Source organism: Bactrocera dorsalis, chromosome 2 (genome assembly GCF_023373825.1).
Source record: "Bactrocera dorsalis isolate Fly_Bdor chromosome 2, ASM2337382v1, whole genome shotgun sequence".
Classification (NCBI taxonomy): Eukaryota; Metazoa; Arthropoda; class Insecta; order Diptera; family Tephritidae; genus Bactrocera; species Bactrocera dorsalis.
The window spans coordinates 17,574,064-17,592,772 of NC_064304.1; the positions used below are offsets into that span (position 1 = coordinate 17,574,064).

The 18,709-nt window shown below is 35.2% G+C and overlaps 1 protein-coding gene across 3 annotated transcripts in view; it reads left to right on the forward strand.

Annotated features, from left to right (window-relative positions):
• The window catches only part of LOC105225749 (dynein axonemal heavy chain 10), a 117,128-nt gene that overhangs the window by 92,689 nt on the left and 5,730 nt on the right, over positions 1-18,709 (forward strand). For 2 of the 3 annotated variants that reach the window (XM_049449517.1, XM_049449518.1), the window contains 7 exons: positions 1,007-1,208; positions 1,275-1,417; positions 1,494-1,652; positions 1,799-1,976; positions 2,085-2,216; positions 5,051-5,086; positions 14,458-14,669. In XM_049449517.1, the coding sequence (XP_049305474.1) occupies positions 1,007-1,208; positions 1,275-1,417; positions 1,494-1,652; positions 1,799-1,976; positions 2,085-2,216; positions 5,051-5,086; positions 14,458-14,669 (1,062 nt within the window). The remainder of the gene's footprint in view (positions 1-1,006; positions 1,209-1,274; positions 1,418-1,493; positions 1,653-1,798; positions 1,977-2,084; positions 2,217-5,050; positions 5,087-14,457; positions 14,670-18,709) is intronic. The other variant, XM_049449519.1, reaches the window with a different exon arrangement.

The window sequence follows — 18,709 nt, forward strand, 5'->3', positions numbered from 1 at the left end:
ATAATAAATACAAAGACGGAAACTGAGCTCAGTGTAAGGAAGTGCCGAGGGAGGAATAAAATAAAAGTGTAGTTGGCATGAAATCATATAAAATTGTTGCTAAGTTGGCAGTTCGGTAAAAAATATTGTTATTCTTACATTTGACCAAGCATTGTGCTTGGGGGTCGCATGTGCCCCATATATTGACCCAAGAAATTAACTTCCTTTATTTCCTTAATTCTGTGCTGCCTTCGATAGCAAATAGTTGGCACAAGCACGTGTCCAATTAAATTTGTCGCTGGCACATAAACAACACATTATTTTAATGCCGTTACTTTAGTGATTCGTATATCGGTGAAATATTGGTATGGACTTTCTTAGAGGAAGTTGATGTGTGTACACACAGAACTTTAATTCGATAGTTCGAAACACTTATGGGTTTTAATTTATGTCTGTCCTCCATTTGTCACGTATTCGCTTTATTTCTGGGAGAATTTAGTATTTGCGTTAAGTCACATAAAATATGTGCAACATGTGACTACTAGGTAGTCAGATAGATAGAGTAGCTGTCTGACGACGCACCTGAGCCATTAGTAGGTCCGTTATGATACCACCGGGTCTAATGTTCCCTCACTCTATTTTCTCCTCTCTAAACCACCCATGTTTCGGATAAAGTTCCTCAGTGCAATTATACATATATCCACAACTGACTAGAGGCATATAAATTCCCAATCTTTAGAAGCATATTTGTAGGGTGATGCCTATTCTCGCTAGTTCATCTGTTTCACAGTTACCAGGGATATCAATTTGACCTGGAATCCATTGCATGTTTGTCGTGAAAACGGATGTCAGATTTACCATGAGATGAAGGCATTATTTCACTATCTTTGACGAAATTCTAAGAGACTACAGTGATTTCAAAACTGCCACTGTTACTTTTGAGTTGTTTCTCTTAACCCAAGCGAGTTGACGCCGTGTCATATTGACATGAACAAAAAACTTTTAATTTAACTTTCTCAACTTTTAGAACGCCATGAATTTACTGGACAAATCTATACGTCAAGGCTTCTGGTTGATGCTACAAAATGGCCACTTACTCATTAGCTTTGTGCGTGCATTGGAGAAGTATCTCGAAAAAATCGAAGCACCTCATCCAGATTTTCGTTTGTGGATAACAACAGACCCTACGCCCACCTTCCCTATTGGTATACTACAAAAGTCATTGAAAGGTATTTTCACACACTGGTGTGTGGGTAACAAATATTTATTAACTTCTTTTTCAATCAAAATTACAGTTGTTACGGAACCACCGAATGGCTTAAAGCTGAACTTGCGCTCTACATTCTTCAAAGTGCGTCAAGAGCGTTTAGAGGCTTGTTCACACTCTGCGTTCCGTCCACTAGTGTATGTCTTGGCCTTCTTCCATGCGGTCGTCCAGGTAATTAAGTATTGGCTTCGATATTAACAAGGGAATCTAAGCTCTTTTTCGTCTTCTAACCACACTTCCTTTTTAGGAGCGTCGTAAATACGACAAATTGGGTTGGAACATTTGCTATGACTTCAATGAGTCTGATTTTGATGTCTGTCTAGAAATTCTGACTACATATCTGAATAAAGTAGATGAAGAGACGGGTAAGATACCCTGGAATAGCTTGAAGTATTTAATTGGTGAGGTAAGTTAATACATATGTATCATTCCCCAAGTCAACACTCTAATAGTTTTCCTTCCCACAATTACCGTTATATTTGCATTATTTCCTCTTTGCCTTAAGCACAAACTTCAACTTCTCTTTCTATGTATTCTCACCTTAATATGTAGGTCATGTATGGTGGACGTGTTATCGATGACTTTGATCGACGCATCACGCGCATTTATATGGATGAATATATGGGCGATTTCCTCTTTGACACCTTCAATCCATTCCATTTCTATCATGACGAAAATGTCGACTATTGCATACCAGATGATGAGGTGGTGCTGAAGGAGGATTTCATAGGTAAGTCTAAGAATGTGGAGCATAAAGCAGATAGCAGATAGCAATCAAATTATAGCACTCACATCCACATATAAATATTCACATCTTTTTATGTCTATACACTCGCAGCTCATATTGATAAGTTGCCGCTCGTCAACAAGCCGGATGTGTTCGGTTTGCATCCAAATGCGGAAATTGGTTATTATACGCAGGCGACACGCGGCATCTGGAGTCATTTGATCGAATTGCAACCGCAGACAGGTGAATTGTGGTGAAAAAATTTCTATTTTACTTGCTATCTTCGCTTTTTTGCACTTTTTCATGCACAATGTTGGCACGGTTGCTTTTAAAACAGATTTTTTTTAAGAGATGACTTTAATTTGCATGTAGACACACTTTAGTTGAACGGGAGGTTAGCAATTCAGGTTTATTGTATCAGTTGGGGAAAGAATTAATTGAAAGTTTTAGAGAGCTAGTTATGGTTTGGTGGAGTCGTTGTGATTCTAATTATCTATCAAAGGATTATTTGTAATTTTTAAAATTATTGTAGTACATTACTAGCATCTTTTTCATTGGAAATTACTTTCTTAAATATGTCTATAACTGTAATCGATAAAATTTCATTGCAAAACTTTTCTGGTTTCTCAGTGAAAAACTGCGGGAAATAGTTTTCAAAATGTAGAATCAATAGTTCGACGAGGCTAGAGCAGCTCATAGTGGAGGATTCCGTTCCGATCCCATGAAACACTCAGCATAATCTTTCGAGACCTCAATCCTGGCTTTGTGACCATTTGTTGAGCTTCACCATGCTTGGACCATGATCTTTTTCGTACATTACTATCTTATTTGATCCACTTTTCGTCTCGTATTACCATTCGCTTCAGAAATGGTTCGATTTCATTTCGTTTCACAGACGATTCTTGTGGCACCCAAACATCGAATTTCTTTTTGTGGCCAGCCTTTTTTAAATGGTTCAAAACCATTTGATGCTGAATGTTAAGCTTATGTGATGGGACTGGTCAATCTTTTCCATAATTTCATTGACTTTTTCAGCCCGAGCGAGAGCATCTTTCGCATCGAAATTTCCAGAACGGAAGCAAGGGAACCATTGTTGTGCTTCACGAACTGATACAGCGTCGTCTCCGTAAACATAACAAATTTCATTGGTGGCTTGCGTAGAATTCTTCCCTTTTTTATACAAAAGTTTCAAAATATAGTGAATTTCTGAATTATTTTCACTCATTTTTGAACAGATGTTACTTTTTTTTAACTTCCCCGAATTTAGTTTTTAATTTAAATGCGTTTTCGACTACCAATATAAATTTAAAGTTCTTTTGAAGAGCGAATAATAAAGAAGAAGAAATGGAATAGTTTCACATACAAGGACTTGACTTTCAAAGGTCAATTTGTTTGACTATAACTTTTTGAATAACTTTTTGAGAATAAAAGCTTCTATACAAAATTTTAAATCGATATCTCAACAACTGAGGAAACTGAGGATATAAATCCCGTAAGGTCATCGCTCTGATTTTTTTATATTTTATAGGATAACCGATATTTCCTTCTATATTTTATTTTACAAACTCCGGGGTTTAGCGTTTCACTGGGAATGGAGCAGGTGCCCTTGGAACTCGAGGAGTATAGCGGTGGTTGTGGTTAAAACCCGAATGCGGGAAGAACTGACACTTTGTCAGTTCGATGTGGAGTTGCAGTGCAACCGGGTGCCGGACCCAAAGTACGGCAGAAGTGTTATGTAGATGGGTATCGAACCCTACCAAGGTGGATAGTGTTTTCATTCTACACTGCCAATTGGTACCTGGCATTTTCAGGTCGCTGATCAACGCATTGATTTGATCCGCTGTGCTCTTGAGCCCCGTGGGGTAAGGCTGTCGGCGTCAGCTCCCCACGTTAAACCCACCGGACGTTGGAAAAACTTCGAGCCAAACTTTATATATTCTCTTAGGGAAATATTAATTAAATTGCACTTTATTTCAAACGAATATTATTGCAAATGAAACTACCACTAAAATTAAGAAACTACTAAAATATTTGATTATTCAAAAAATACCGAAATTATAAAAATTTATGTTTTTCCATCTCTGGAGGGTAACCATGACCATTAGCATGGCAGCAAATCCCTAACCATATAGTATAATCCAGTTGTTGCCACTCAATGTACAGCTTTTTACGAATTTGTGCACAAAGCAATTTTTCTACATACGCGAGCGACTACTAGCTGCGCCACGCCACGCGCTTTTTCGGTTTTATTTTGTTCGCCGACATAGCAGCGAGTTTCATTTAATTCACAATTTAATTTAATTGAATTAATTAGTTGCGGTTTTACAATTAACTTTATTGCCTTTGTCGCAACTGCACAACTACACATACACACACAATAGCGACATGTCCCTGCAAACCATCAGCGGGTAAAAAACCAGATAATCAGTGGGTAACATGGTGGTAAACGAGGGGATAAACATATAGAGTGTGTCTTAGGCCGAGCGAATATTTAACCCACTCACGTACGTATACATGTGATCATACAACAAAAAATAACCCGAAAATGTGCGTTGGTGTTAGTGCATAGAGAAAAAATGTGTAGTTGTATTGAAATATTTGTCACAAGCGGGTAGCCGTGGTTGGCTGGGCTGTAAATACATTACACGCTCAATTCATACATATGCAGTTACATATTATCCGCTAGTTAAATTTTATATACCCTTCTGCACACAAACACACACACGTACACACCCACACAGTCAAGTACGTAGTATGTAGTATTTTACTAATTATGCGATGGTTGGTCACACCGCTGTCGAAACCGAAACCGAACCAATTAAGCACTGCATGGAAATTCTGCACAGAGAAAATCGTTTGATTACCGCTCGATAATATTAAATGAATGTATGGCACAATAACTGTACACTGTACTAAATATGTTGTATAAATTGCTATCTCTTTTTATATGCGAGTGTGCATTTATTGTAATAACGGTAACTATTAAAATTTGCTATTCCATTTAATACTCGTGCTGTTTTATAATTTCCCTTCCTCCCCGCATTTTTTCCAATATCGTTTTCATGCTGCATTTGCAGTCACGGTGTGGACCTCGGAAGCGGTGAGAGCGCTCGGTAACGTATAACTACAACTACAACTACATAAATATTTATAAGCAAAATGCCAAAAAACTTGTATTTCTTTCACTGAGGAGAGTTGAAATTTATATTTTTGCACAAATTACTGCGTGATTTTTACATTTAAATATTTTAATTGCAAAATATGAATTTTTCGTGAATTTTTTTTATCCTGTTCTCGTTTTACATTCGGCAGCGCAAATGAGAGTTTATAGAATCAGAATAGAGTATCAGGGAGTTAAGAGAAATAGCATGAAAATTAAAACCAAGAACGAATTGGTATAAAAAAAGACATGTTCAAAGAAAAAAATACGGTTAGACAGATTAGACAAAGTTGCGTAATTATTAATAAACGAAATAATCCACCAACAATTGTTTAAAAACTCATGTTGGAGTACGATATATTGAAGCAGATTATTTGCCTTCCAGGCAGTCACTAACTAAGTCGATTAGTAAGTTTTTAGAGTTTAAAATAAAAAAGTGTAATTAATTCTAAGAAGCTTTCAAAAAAGTAAGTCTAGTGTAAAAAAAAGTAATTTTAATATAGTTGAGCCAATATTTAACTCATCTAATCCTTAAAAAATTTCTAAAATCGAATATGACATAAAGCATTAGCTGCATTCAAACTAATACGGTTGACACTTGGTCCAAGAGGCGCTAAAACTAAAATCGTTTTTTCATTCAGGGTCTTTAACTTAAACTCAAAAAGTTAACATCTGCAACGAAGTCATATTACTTTCAGAGGTTACTTAAGCAGGAAAAATAATATTTTATAAAGCTTTTCATCACAATTTTGACCGCTCTATTAATATGGCTATTGTTATCCGATCTCAACAATCAGAGATTGTAGCATTCATTTGGTTAAAAATCTTCGCCAAATGACTTGAAGATTATTTGTCGAATAAGAAAATCTTCCAAACTTGATTTTAGTCGAAGAAGATTGTATGACACCGATATCGGCAGTTCTTAACCAAACCAGCAGCTTCTTAACGAAAAATTGTACTATATAAAAGAAGTAAAGAAGGGCTAAGTTCGGGTGCAGCCGAACATTTTATACCCTCGCAACTTGGAATAATCAAAGCTAGGGAAAGGCCTTAAGATGTAAAACGACTGACCGATATAGTCAGCATAAGGTTTGTTAGAAATACGAAAATCATTATGTGGAAGCTTTATAGTCATGGCAGATACTAAAAAAATGTTCCCTGGATTCTATAAGGTACCTCACATACAGCCACAAATAATAAATATATAACAAAGTTAGCCGGATCTTCTGATATTCTGGTATTAGTTATATGGGGTCAACTTTTTGCCCAATTTTATCTATTTTAGGAAAAGGTATACTGTAATGACTAAAACATTTTCTGTATTTTTCATTAAAATAACTGAAATATTGGCCGATATATCCAGCATAAAGTCAGCCGGAAGTTCGGAAACCTTTATATTGGATATACGGGGCTCAGGGAAGTATATACCCGATTCAATTCATTTTAGATACACACAGATATTATTGCCAGGAAAGGATTCTCTCTGAAACTTCAATTTTATATCTCACACACTGTCCGATATTTTCGGTCAAAAGTTAACTAGGGTTTGAACAGTTTTGGGTAGATTTGCACATGTTGTGGTCATAGGTTGTATACTTCAAAGGAATTATTAGTACAAAATTGTATCCCGTTATATTAATTGCTTCTTGATTTGTGTACAGGAAACACGGAAATTATTAAAAACGATATGCAATAAAATTCGCGAAAATGTTGATAGACGGAATGCCTTTAGAATAACCAGAGTCGCCATGTACAAGAGCACTGAAGTAAAATATGCATGATTTTTACTTACACGGTCTCGAAAGACTGCAGGACGGTTGTTGGTCTAATGATAGATCACAAGCTACTGGCATCACATACGAGCCGGCATAACTAACGACGATACATGCCGTTATTGCAGGGAAGAAAGCGTAATAGAGACTCTGAATATCACCTATGCTGCTATCCAGCCTTACTTAGAAAAATTTCAATTTTCGAAAGCTCAAAGCTACCTACCCAAAAATTCCAATATTAGCTCACTTGCGTCTACCTTACATAATAATTACATATTGGGTAGTCGAAAAAGTCTTTTCGTATTTCTAATCAAACATTTTGGTCGACCACTGTATGTCATTTTTCCGCTGGAGACATTATTCGATCTTTTCTTCTTTTCTGATTTCTCGGCGAAAAAATGCGACAAGTAATTTTCCCAGGCCAACTTTACTCCATTAAGGAATTTCTGCATTGACCGCAACAAATGGTAGTCTGTTGGTGTAAGGTCAGGGCTATATGGTGGATGCATTTTCAAAACTTCCCAGCGAAGCTTTCCCAGCTTTAGCCGAGTCATCAAAGATGTGTATGGCCTAGCGTTGTTCTTATGAAAGACGAAGCCCTTTCTATTGATCAGTTCTGGCCGTTTTTTCGATTGCTTGCTTCAACGTTATCGGTTGTTGACAGTAAAATGTAGAATCGGTCGTTCGACCAGGCTGGAGTAGCTCATAGTGGATGATTCCTTTCCAATCCCACCAAACACCTAGTTTTACCTTTCAAGGCGTCAATTCTGACTTTGCGGCCATTTTTGTTTTAGCTTCGCTTGGACCATGATCTTTTTCGCACATTATTGTCGTATTTGATCTACTTTTTGTCTCCTGTTACTATTCGCTACAGAATTGGTTCAATTTCATTTTGTTTTAGCAAAGAATCGCAGATATTAATTCGGTCCATTAAATTTTTCGTAGACAATTCATGTTGTACCCAAACATCCAGCTTCTTTTTGTATCCAGTATTTTTTAAATGGTTCAAAACCGTTTGATGATGAATGTAAAGTTCCTTGGCGATGTCATGGCTGCTTATGTGACGGTCATGGTTAATATTTTCCACAATTTTATCGAATTTTTCAACGAAAAGTCAACCAGAGCGAGGTGCATCTTTCATATCGAAATTTCCAGGACGGAAGCGAATATAGCGAATTTCATCATTATTTTCACTCATTTTAAACAGCTGTAACTTTTTTCAGCTTCCCTGAATTTAATTTTTTTAATGAATCTCACCTGCCTGACATTATATGGGCACTGGAGATATACGACAGCAACGACATCTATTGACAAAATACGAAAAAACTATTTCGACTCCCCAAAATAAACACTGTTGCGATATCTGCACACCTCTGTTAAATTTCAATATTATTTCAAAAGCTTTTTTTTTAATTCCCGTTACAAATACACACATACGTACATTTTTATCACGAGTACATTTCTTAAATTATTGTCCAATTGATATGGCACGTTTTTATTGGAAAAAATTGCATTGTCACTTAATTCAATTTATTACAGTTTGATTGAGTTATCTGGCAGCCTCCAACGAAATTGTGGTCACGACTCCACATACATACGGGCGGAATTTAATAATATTTGAAATTCCATATTGCATAAAAAAGATGGCAAAAAGCTTAGCTAAAAAATGCGCACGCCCTTCTGTCACCCTGCTGACTTGCCAACCATTTTTCAGGATTAACTGACGGATATATCACGGCAGTTGCTGAATAAAAAAACAATATGGCGTTACTGCGTAACTGTAAACGCAGAACAGAGAGCTGTAATCGAAAAACACCTGAAATTGAATTGGTTGGTATGCAAATGAAGGCAATGTGTGAATATGCGTGAGCGGATGAAATATTCAAAAATAGCAGCTGTCAGTTAAAGCAAATAAAATAAAATGCCAGTGTGAATACGAAACGCCGCAAATTGCAGATTTTTTTTCTTATTACTTTTTCAAATCAAATTAGCTGCCAACAATAAAAGCGATTGTTTTTTATGCAAACGCAAATTGTATTGCCAAAATATAATTCCATTTTGCATTACGCATCTCAATTGTCCACCTTAATTGCTCTCGCATGTTGATTACAAAATCATAAAGTTTGCTTAATTCCATAATTGCGCATTCATGTGGCACACAACTAACCACATATGCCGCATATGCACATACATACAAATGTATATACCCACATACGTACATATGTATATACTATACATCTGTGTATATGTATGTATTTCCTAAAATAGAATATTAAAATTTATTTTCAACTCCACCAGTCATGCCACCCGCTACTTCAATTTACACCTGCAACCAAAAGCCTGCGCACTTCACATTTGCAACCATAATTAGTTCGCTACAAAACGCGGATTAAAAGTAAATTACCAGGCATTAAAGTGTAAAATCGCAGCGTTGCCGGCCGTAGTGCTGCGTAATCCCACCCAACTTCATGGTACTTTAGTGTTTTGGTGCATTTTGTATGTGTGAAAATTTAAACTGTTTAACCACAATGAAATGGTCATGGCAACGGCGGCTATGTGCAACGTGCAACCTGCAACCAGCGGTCATGCCGCAAAGCGTTGCGGCCACGTGAACACACATATGCACCAGCGCGGCAAATACAAATTTAAAAGGACTCATCAAAATGCACTCTCTCTCTCTGGCGAATTGTATACAAGTGTGTACTCGAAATTCTTACTAATTAGCTGCACGGTCACAAAGTGATCGATAGGAAATGTTTGCAGTGATAATTGAGGGAAATTTATCGAAAATGAACTACTTACAAACTGTTTACTCTAAGATAGTCACTAAACTAGTGCGAAAAAGAGTTGAAGTTGTAGTAGTTACTAAAGAAACTAAACGGTTTTGAAAGGAGTACCAGGAGTACCAACAACTCAATCGTTAGACTTCGCCTCGTCAGTTTCAATATCTCGAGAATTTTTATGTTTTTTTTTGGGAATATTAGACTACTGGGAATTTAATTAGACATGAATTAATTTTTCAACAATTTATCGTCTCTTTTTACGAGGGTTGCGTTTTATATTTCAGGATTAATGATCAAACCCAAATATTAATTATCGAAAATCGCTTTACTGTTTTCCAAAATATTCTGCATTAACTACAAACAAATAAACTAATTAATATCTCCAGAAATTGATGTGAATTAATACACTGCCATTCGTTTTCAAAATTTTTGAATTCTCTTCATCCTGTTGCCGATCTCCAGAAGACTTTCACAAAAAGATGTCGTCAGGCGGCGAAGAACATTTTACCAAAAAAAAAAAAATTACTATAACTGAGTAATGATAATGATCAGGGATCTTATGATAAATTTGATTATTAACAGCAAGATAGGTTGCCAGAAAAAGGATATTTTTTGCGAAAAATGTACACTTGAGAGTGCTTAACTGACAAATATTGGGTCGAAAAAGTCTGTTCGTATTTCTAATCAAATTTCAAATAATTTTTGTTAATATTTATAATAATAAATTAGTAAAAAGATATGTACCATTTTGATGGACCACCTTTTGCCATTTTTCCGCTAGAGACATTATTTCATCACGGTAAATCGAAATTTCGAAATTTCCAGAACGAAAAAGAGCAAACCATTGCTACATGAACTGATACAGCATCGTCTTCGTAAACTACACAAATTTCATTGATGGCTTGCGTGGCATGTTTCCCTTTTTATACAAAAATTTCAACATATAGCGAATTTCTTCATTATTTTCACTCATTTTTGAACAGCTGCAACTTTTTTTAACTTCACCGAATTTTTTTGGTTAAATGAAAATGAAGCTTAAAATCTGACCTTTTCAACACCATATGGTATGAAACAATGTGATTAGTAGCACTGGAGGTATATGACTGCAACGACATATATTGACAAAATACGAAAATACTTTTTCGACTACTAAACATGTATTTCTAAAAAGATCGTATCTATCCGTTTCGAATAAATTGTCCTCACCGACTCAGAAAACAGCGTTTCGAGATAAGTCTGTTTAAAGTTTTTAGAGCCAACCACTCTAAAACAAACAATTGGTACAATTAAACTCATATATCGGAAACTTTTTGCCAGTTCAACTTCAAATTTCGCCACAATATTCTCAAATATATGTACATATGTATATAAATTTGTTGTTTATGCAAAAATAAAAAATCGATTTTTAGAAATAGACAACTGGATAAAGCCGCTTAAATAGAGTTAAAGTGTAAAAATATGTTACACCAAGATATATTGAAATGTTGATAATAAAAATTGTATAATACTCTTATTTTTTAAACTATTTTTACTCATGGACATCTTGCTCTCGACCTTCAAAATTGACAATGATTCTTAATATTGAAGCTTTAGCCATTACGCTGATAACGAAGTTGCTTTACGCTACACTATATGAGAAGTGAGCATCGACAAAAGAAGTATCGAGTTTTTCATTATATTTATATCAGTTTAAATATCGACGTGAAATATTTTGATTATAAATACTTTGGAAATATATAATGTAATCGCTTACTGATTTCTAAAATAACTTTTAACGAAAAATCGGCATCACTGGGTACAGTGAAACACAAAAATAGGCAACCATAACACCATTGCCGAATGGAGTGTAAAATTGCATATATAAATTGTTGCTGTTGTTGTTACTATTAAAATTGAAAACTCCAAATTTTAATTACCCATGTTTTCACATGCCTCTGACCCAAAAATCCATAACTAGACCAAGCCATCCCATTGCATTACAGAAATATTTTATATTGACAGACACATACAGACAAAAATGTGCAAACAAAAACAGCAACAACGGAAATAATCATAAAATATTGCACTAAATTAAAAGCATTTGAGAGCCGAAATGATTTTTGCATGTCATAACATTATATAAATGTGCAACAGATCAGCGCCGAAAGTGTATCAATTTCACAGTGTGGAAAATGTATAATTTAATTTTATACTCATGTACCTACATATATAGGTGTCAACGTGGGCGTGTGACTCCCGTCAAATTGACAGTTACATTTGATATTAGCAATTTAAATGATTTTTCAAAGTTTGTGTTTTTGTTTTTGGGTGAAAGCATGCACTCATTGAGTGCCTGGCAGTAATAATTTTTTTATAATTGTTTTTCATAATCAATTTCAAATTTGAAAGGTCACTTATACCAAATCCAGTGGATGTGTCAGTTTTTTTTAAGGAATTTAAAAAATTTCAAATAGCTTACATCAAAAAGTCAATATCCACCGCCTTTGCAATTTATTCTCACATAAAATCATAATTCGATTAACTTTGTTAGTTCTTTGGTCTTTTTGTTAGAACTTTTTATGCAACTGGCTAGTTTAAAGTTCGGCAATAAGCAAGGGAGTATAATAAATTGTAAATAAAAAGCAAAATATTTATTTATTCATTAATATTTATTGTGTCGCCTTCACAGCAATCATCAACTTGATTTTTGAGCGGCTTTGCTGTGGTTTTTTTAGTTGCGGCTCTTTTTTCACCTTATTCCGATGACAGTTGACTTGTTTTCATGTCTCACCAGCAGTTATAATGCTGTCCATGAATAATGGGTCGGATCGGTATTCCTTTTGAATAAAATTCAGCTTTACCGGTTCGAGTTGAGCAAGGCCGCGTTCCATGCCCAAAATATCCACCAAAATCATTAAACGAACTCGCGAGAGATTTAGAGCTCTCTCTTGCCATCTCTCTAATACTTGCCTGAAGCCGTCTTAATGTTTTCTTTATTTTAGGTATTATATACAAATCTTGCTTCCACCCCTTGAAAAAATATTTCCTTTCATAGACTTTGTAGAAAATTCAATACTCTATAAATAAGTTCAAAAACGATTTATTCGTATATCTAACCGTTTAAAAGATATAAATAGTTGAAGTTTGATTATTTTATGGCAAATTTTTTATGAATTTTATAACTCAATGGAAAAATCATTTCAAAGTGCAAAACTCATAGCTTTGTAGAAAAGTTACTGCTTTACAAAAAATTAACTCCATGGGAAATAAACCTACAACTTTAAAAGCATGATACTCTAATACAAAACTTCTCGCTTTACATGAAAACTTGCCCTCAACATTCGTAATGTTGACATACAGTACACCATGTCGTATAAGTGACACAGAATGTATGAATCACATGTGTGAATGCTCAGCACATTTGATGTACCTTCACTTACATACAATATAACTATCAAAGGCATGTTTTTTATGAAAAAAATCATTAAGATGTTTTTTGTAGAGCGATATTGTGTATTAGAACATTACTTTCTCAATGTTGTTGATTGCTGGTACTTGGTTAGTGCAAAATATCAAAGAAATCGCCGTGTTATATTCGCAGGAAAACTACAGTAAATTATGTAGGCACAGTTTAAACTAAAATTAAGAAGCTGGTTTCCATCACAAGTTCATCTTCAGTGCAAAAACTGAAGCTCAATTTACAAAAAAGCGGTCAACCTGGTAAATAACGGACACCTCAATATGTATATATTTATTATACATACATAAATCAATATTAATTTTTATCATTTCACCACTTCTATGTGCCTTCATATTTGATTATTATTGTTGTATGAAAATTAAAATCAGCTTTGCCCATAAAAAATATATTCATTATTTACAATTCTAATTCAAATGTATGTGCAGCGATTAAAGGATTAGAGAGAATGCACGGCAATATTAAATATGCACATAATATTAGTTAGCCATATTTAATATATCAAAAAATGAATAATATGTAAAATAGCATCGCAAATTTGTCAAAAATAAGTTTTGAATTTAACACTTTTTACCGGCACACCACCTGCCGCCCTTATAGCAATATGAAGACTTAGTTAACAGTCCCCATGAAATGGTTAATCTACAAATAGTGCTCTATAATCGATTATGCATTTTTAAATTTACAGCTAGCTGAATTTTTCCATTTATATACAGTTAGGTTCTGTGGCTGATATTAAAAATGAAAATCGCAATTTCACTACTACAGTACAGCCATTTGTAAATCATGTAAAAAAATCCTCTAATCAGATGTTTTTAGTCGACAAAACGCCATTACAAATTGGCAATTTTCTCTATTCTCACTAACTCATCAGGATGTCTAAAATTTTGAATTTCGAAGTGTTTATTAGAGTGGATCGTTTTTTATTTTCTTTCTATAAAATGGCGTATGCGGGAAGTTTTGTAGAACAACCTTGCCTAATGCCTAAGATATTATGAGTCTAAAATAGTTTCGAGCCTTATTATGTATAAAAGTTCAACGAGTTTCGGCAACTGAAAAGGCGGCGAATCCGCTCAGAATCCAGAGACAAAATTGACATTAACCGAAGCTTTAAACCCCTAATTTGAGACGCCGATTTCAGTAAAATAACTTTAACAGCTTTTTATTAGATATAATTACTTATTTTAGAATTCAGTAAAGATTCTTTAATTAATTTTAAATTATTTATTTAACCTTCTTTAACTCTACAACAACCACCGCTGCAATTACAACAACCCAAACTGGCAAAAATCGTGCGATATGCCACATGCAGGCGATGCAACTGGAGGTATCAGCCGCGACGACTTCATCGACAACGTCGCTTCTGGCATATTGGGTAAGCTGCCTGTGGCCTTCGAGGTGTGGCGTGTGAAGAAGCAAGTTCAAATGAATATCACACCGACAGGCGTGGTGCTGCTGCAAGAGCTGGAACGCTTCAATTTGCTCGTGATACGAATCAAGAAAACGCTCGAGTTGCTGCGCAAGGTGAGTTGCCACACAAACCACCACCACACACGTACATATAAACAATATTTAAGAGCCAATTCTTATACAAGTACCAAACCCTTATAAGTCAATTGACATAGACGGCGCGCTTGATTTGTTCGGCGATTGCGTAAGTGAGCGTGATTTAGAGGAAAAGTTCGCAAACGAAATGCGTTAAGTGGCATTAATTTTAATTCTGTCGTCAAGCACTCCAAAAACAATGTAACTCATGTATCTAACTGTGTACTCATGTCTGTGTGTTTGTGGCGTGGTAAGTGTAGATGGAGCAACACACAAAATTGGAAAGCCATATAAGTAAAAGGAATGTTTTAATTAAACTTTTCAAATTAAACTCGAGTTGACACTCTGAAAGAAGTGGCTTCGTAAACGGTACGAAGCCTGCTAAAGAATAGAATTCAAACGAAACAGAATTAGAAAGAGAAAGAGGGCAGGAAACAAGAAACAATAATAATAATCCAAAGTGTTTTTGCTTAGAAATATCGTTAGTGGTGACAATGCAGCGGGAAGTTCACTGTCACAACTCCGAAACTAGGGAGAAGTGTCATTCAATCGCTTGCATATTTCAAAGTGGTAAATGTTATGAATATTGTTGTTGTTAGTAGTTTTGAACATGTGTAAACGATGATTTTAAAGAGAGAAATAACGATTATAAAAATTTATTTCATTAAATTATAAATATTGAGTAGTCGAAAAAGTCCTTTCGTATTTCTAGGCAAACTTCAACTTTTTTATAATTATACTATTAAATAAATAAACAATTATTTACCATTTTGGACGACCATTTTTTGTAATTTTTCCGGTAGAACAAACTTCTCAAATTTCTTTCGTGACTTGCGTTGCCCTTTTTATATAAAAATTTTAAAATATATTATAATATTATAATATATTATATTATTTTCACTAACTTTTTAACAGCTGTCATTGAACCACTTGTAAACGTTTTTTGTGCTATAATTTGATCATCAAAGGTTTTCGCGGGTCGACACAATAACATTCTTTCCGCAAAAAAAAAAACTAACCACAAACGCATGTTTGGCAATTTTTGTATACATCTCTATAATTTTAGGGAATTTTCTAAATTTTAAATTATTTATTGATCCGCATTCGCAATATTTACTCTTTTACTCCCATCTCATGTCTCTTCCACGGGACCACTGGACGAAGTAATATTTCATTGAAGAGAAGAAAACATTTAAATCACTTCTATTGTACGGATTAACTGACACCTAATCTGTTGTAAATGTCTGAATCTTATCATAATTAAAGCTGGCGTTTCGCTGACAGCCATCCATTTTACAGAGGACTCGCATACATATAAGTGCAGTCAAATTTTGCTACCTTCAAGTGTGGTTTTCAGTGTTTTCCTTATACTTTAAAACCGGGGGCAACAATAGAGTACGTTTTCAGAGTCTTCTATACACTCTGTAAACGTCGGACAATAAGAACTAAATCTATCTTCTAAAGCAACCATGGCCACTGAGTTTTTGGGTCAGATGGAAATACAGGTCTCAATATTGTCTATCTATGCACGAATGTATGTCCAGCATCAGTCTGTGTGTCCATCGTCCTTTGCATGATGTTTGCCACCGTTTCTGCTACATTTTTTTTTATTCTCTTCTCTTTTTTTTGCTGCGGTAGATGTCTCTAATATGTTGTAAATTCGCGCAAATTCGGCTCCTGGATAGCAATCGGCACCATACTGGCTAATACCGCAGCAGCGACGTTTCATAGGGTTCGAAAAACACTTATCACTTATTGCTGAAAGCCTAAGCACTACGTTAATAGGTCTAGCATAGGACTTTATCTCTAGCGCCAGTATCCATATTAGAGCCGCATACAGTATGACTGAATTCATTACCTTAGCTATTAAAAATCGTCGTCTGGAATGCATGCAGCTTTTATTTGCCATCATTCTATATTTTATTTTCCTTAAATTTAGAATTTTCCAAGAGCTCCTGAAATTTGAATCTTGAGTCCACTATTCCTAGGTAGTTCAACTGTAGCTATGAAATAATCTCAAATTCTCCTATAATGAGCGATTATGACCTGATTTATCTAGCAACTAGATTTTGCTAACCTTATACATTACTGATTACCCTTTTAGCCTATCTCAATCTCTAAAAATTGAAATATCTTCAGCGACGATGTCGTCTAAGTCGTTCAAGTGAAATTGAAAAAAGTATGTTTTTATCTTTGAGAACCTCCAGATATTAATACATTGTTAATTAAACACTCTGAAACCTCAAGCAAAAGGATAAATTAAGGCCTGAGCTTCAAAGGCTGCTTCATTTTATACTTTTGCTTTATTTTCATTCCATTTTTTTTTGCACCCTTACCATGTACCATCCCGTTGTAGCAATCAATTCATCAAGACAAACACATAAAACATACAAATATTACAAATAAATTTCCTTCAAGAATGATCACAGTAACGATTTCGAAATATGGCAGCATTATATGTACATACATATGTACACAGCATATTTATACACGCGTACGAGTCCGTACATATATAAATAAAACGACAAATTGTTCAATAATTTTTCTTGCTTTCCGCCCATTTCACTTATTTCGACGACAACACGGTCGCACAAGTCGCCCCCGCTGCCGCCGCGTGGAGTGTGGAAGAAGAGCATGTCGGTTTTAAGAAATTTATTATGCTTGCGATATGACAGCAGGCGATAACTCGCTGCTATGCTTTATTAATGTGTGTTTGAGTTTGTCAATGTGTGTGTGTGTCTGTGCGTTTATGTGTACATCTTGTATGCCACATGCCACATGTTACTACATTTATTCACCCTTTCCAAGAGTATAAATGAAACAAACAAGCAAAAAAAGATTAGCAAAAAAATTGGCAACAGAAAAAAAATGTGTGTCTACAAAAGAAAGAGCGTAGAGATAACGAGAACTAAGCGAAAAGAATCGATTTCCTGTTATTCACTATACTACACCACCACCCACTCGATGTTGTTCATCATCAAAAGTACAGTGGCACCGCAAACAACCCACCGCACCACTGACAGATGGTTACGAATGTAAAATATTGAAAATTTTACACATTTCGACATGTGCGTACCACTTGATGCTGTTGGTTTTGTTGTTTTGTTTGTCGTATTTACGAGGAAATGCGTAAGACACCAACAACTTGAGGCTCAAAAGTGGTCTGAGGTGTATTTAAAACTGTGAAGTTTTCCTAGAAGTGACAGGAATTTTCTCATAAAAATATTTTTTGCATAAGTTAGCTTATTTACTGCTTTTCGACAGACTCTTATGCTACAGTAGCTGTAGCTCTAGTATTTCGGCTTTCGCATTGATATTTGGTTGAATGCCAGTGCGTATGAGTAATATTGCCTCAGTTATACTTCATACGTATTAGTTTGGTTGGCTGCCTTGATAACTGCTTGTTTTATATTAAGAATTCGGTTTTTAATTACGCTTTAAAGGGGAAAAAAGCGCAATATGAAATTTTGATCCATATGAGACTTTCCGGGAAACCGCTTTTGTGGGAAACATGCTGATTTCATAAATATTTTGAAGCATCTCCGTGCATATCCGCTTCCAAAGAGCATAAATGCGGTCGAAGTATAACAAGCAAACACATGTACGCGCAAATAAGTAGTTCCAAGGCTTTTTTTGACTTTCGTTTGCCAAAGCGTGCATGCACTTCGCTCGGCTGTCGCTGCGTATTTGGATTTTCAAGCGAATATTGCTCAAACAATAACACGATATGACATGTACACACAGTGCAAAACAATAAATGAATGCATACTCGTATTTGTATATACGTATATACGTGTGTATGGTCAGTTCGCCATAAACGATCGGCAAATTGAATTTTCTAACACAAACAATGCATTTGCTGCTGTCAGTGACAAAATGTTTTTCGCCGAAAACATAAAAGAATTGTGTATGCGATGCAGCAATCAAAGTACACGTATGTACATGTGTATATATGTATGTAAAGTTTTAAGAACAAGAAAAAAACTTAAACTCTGGTTGCACCGTATCAGTATTATTGC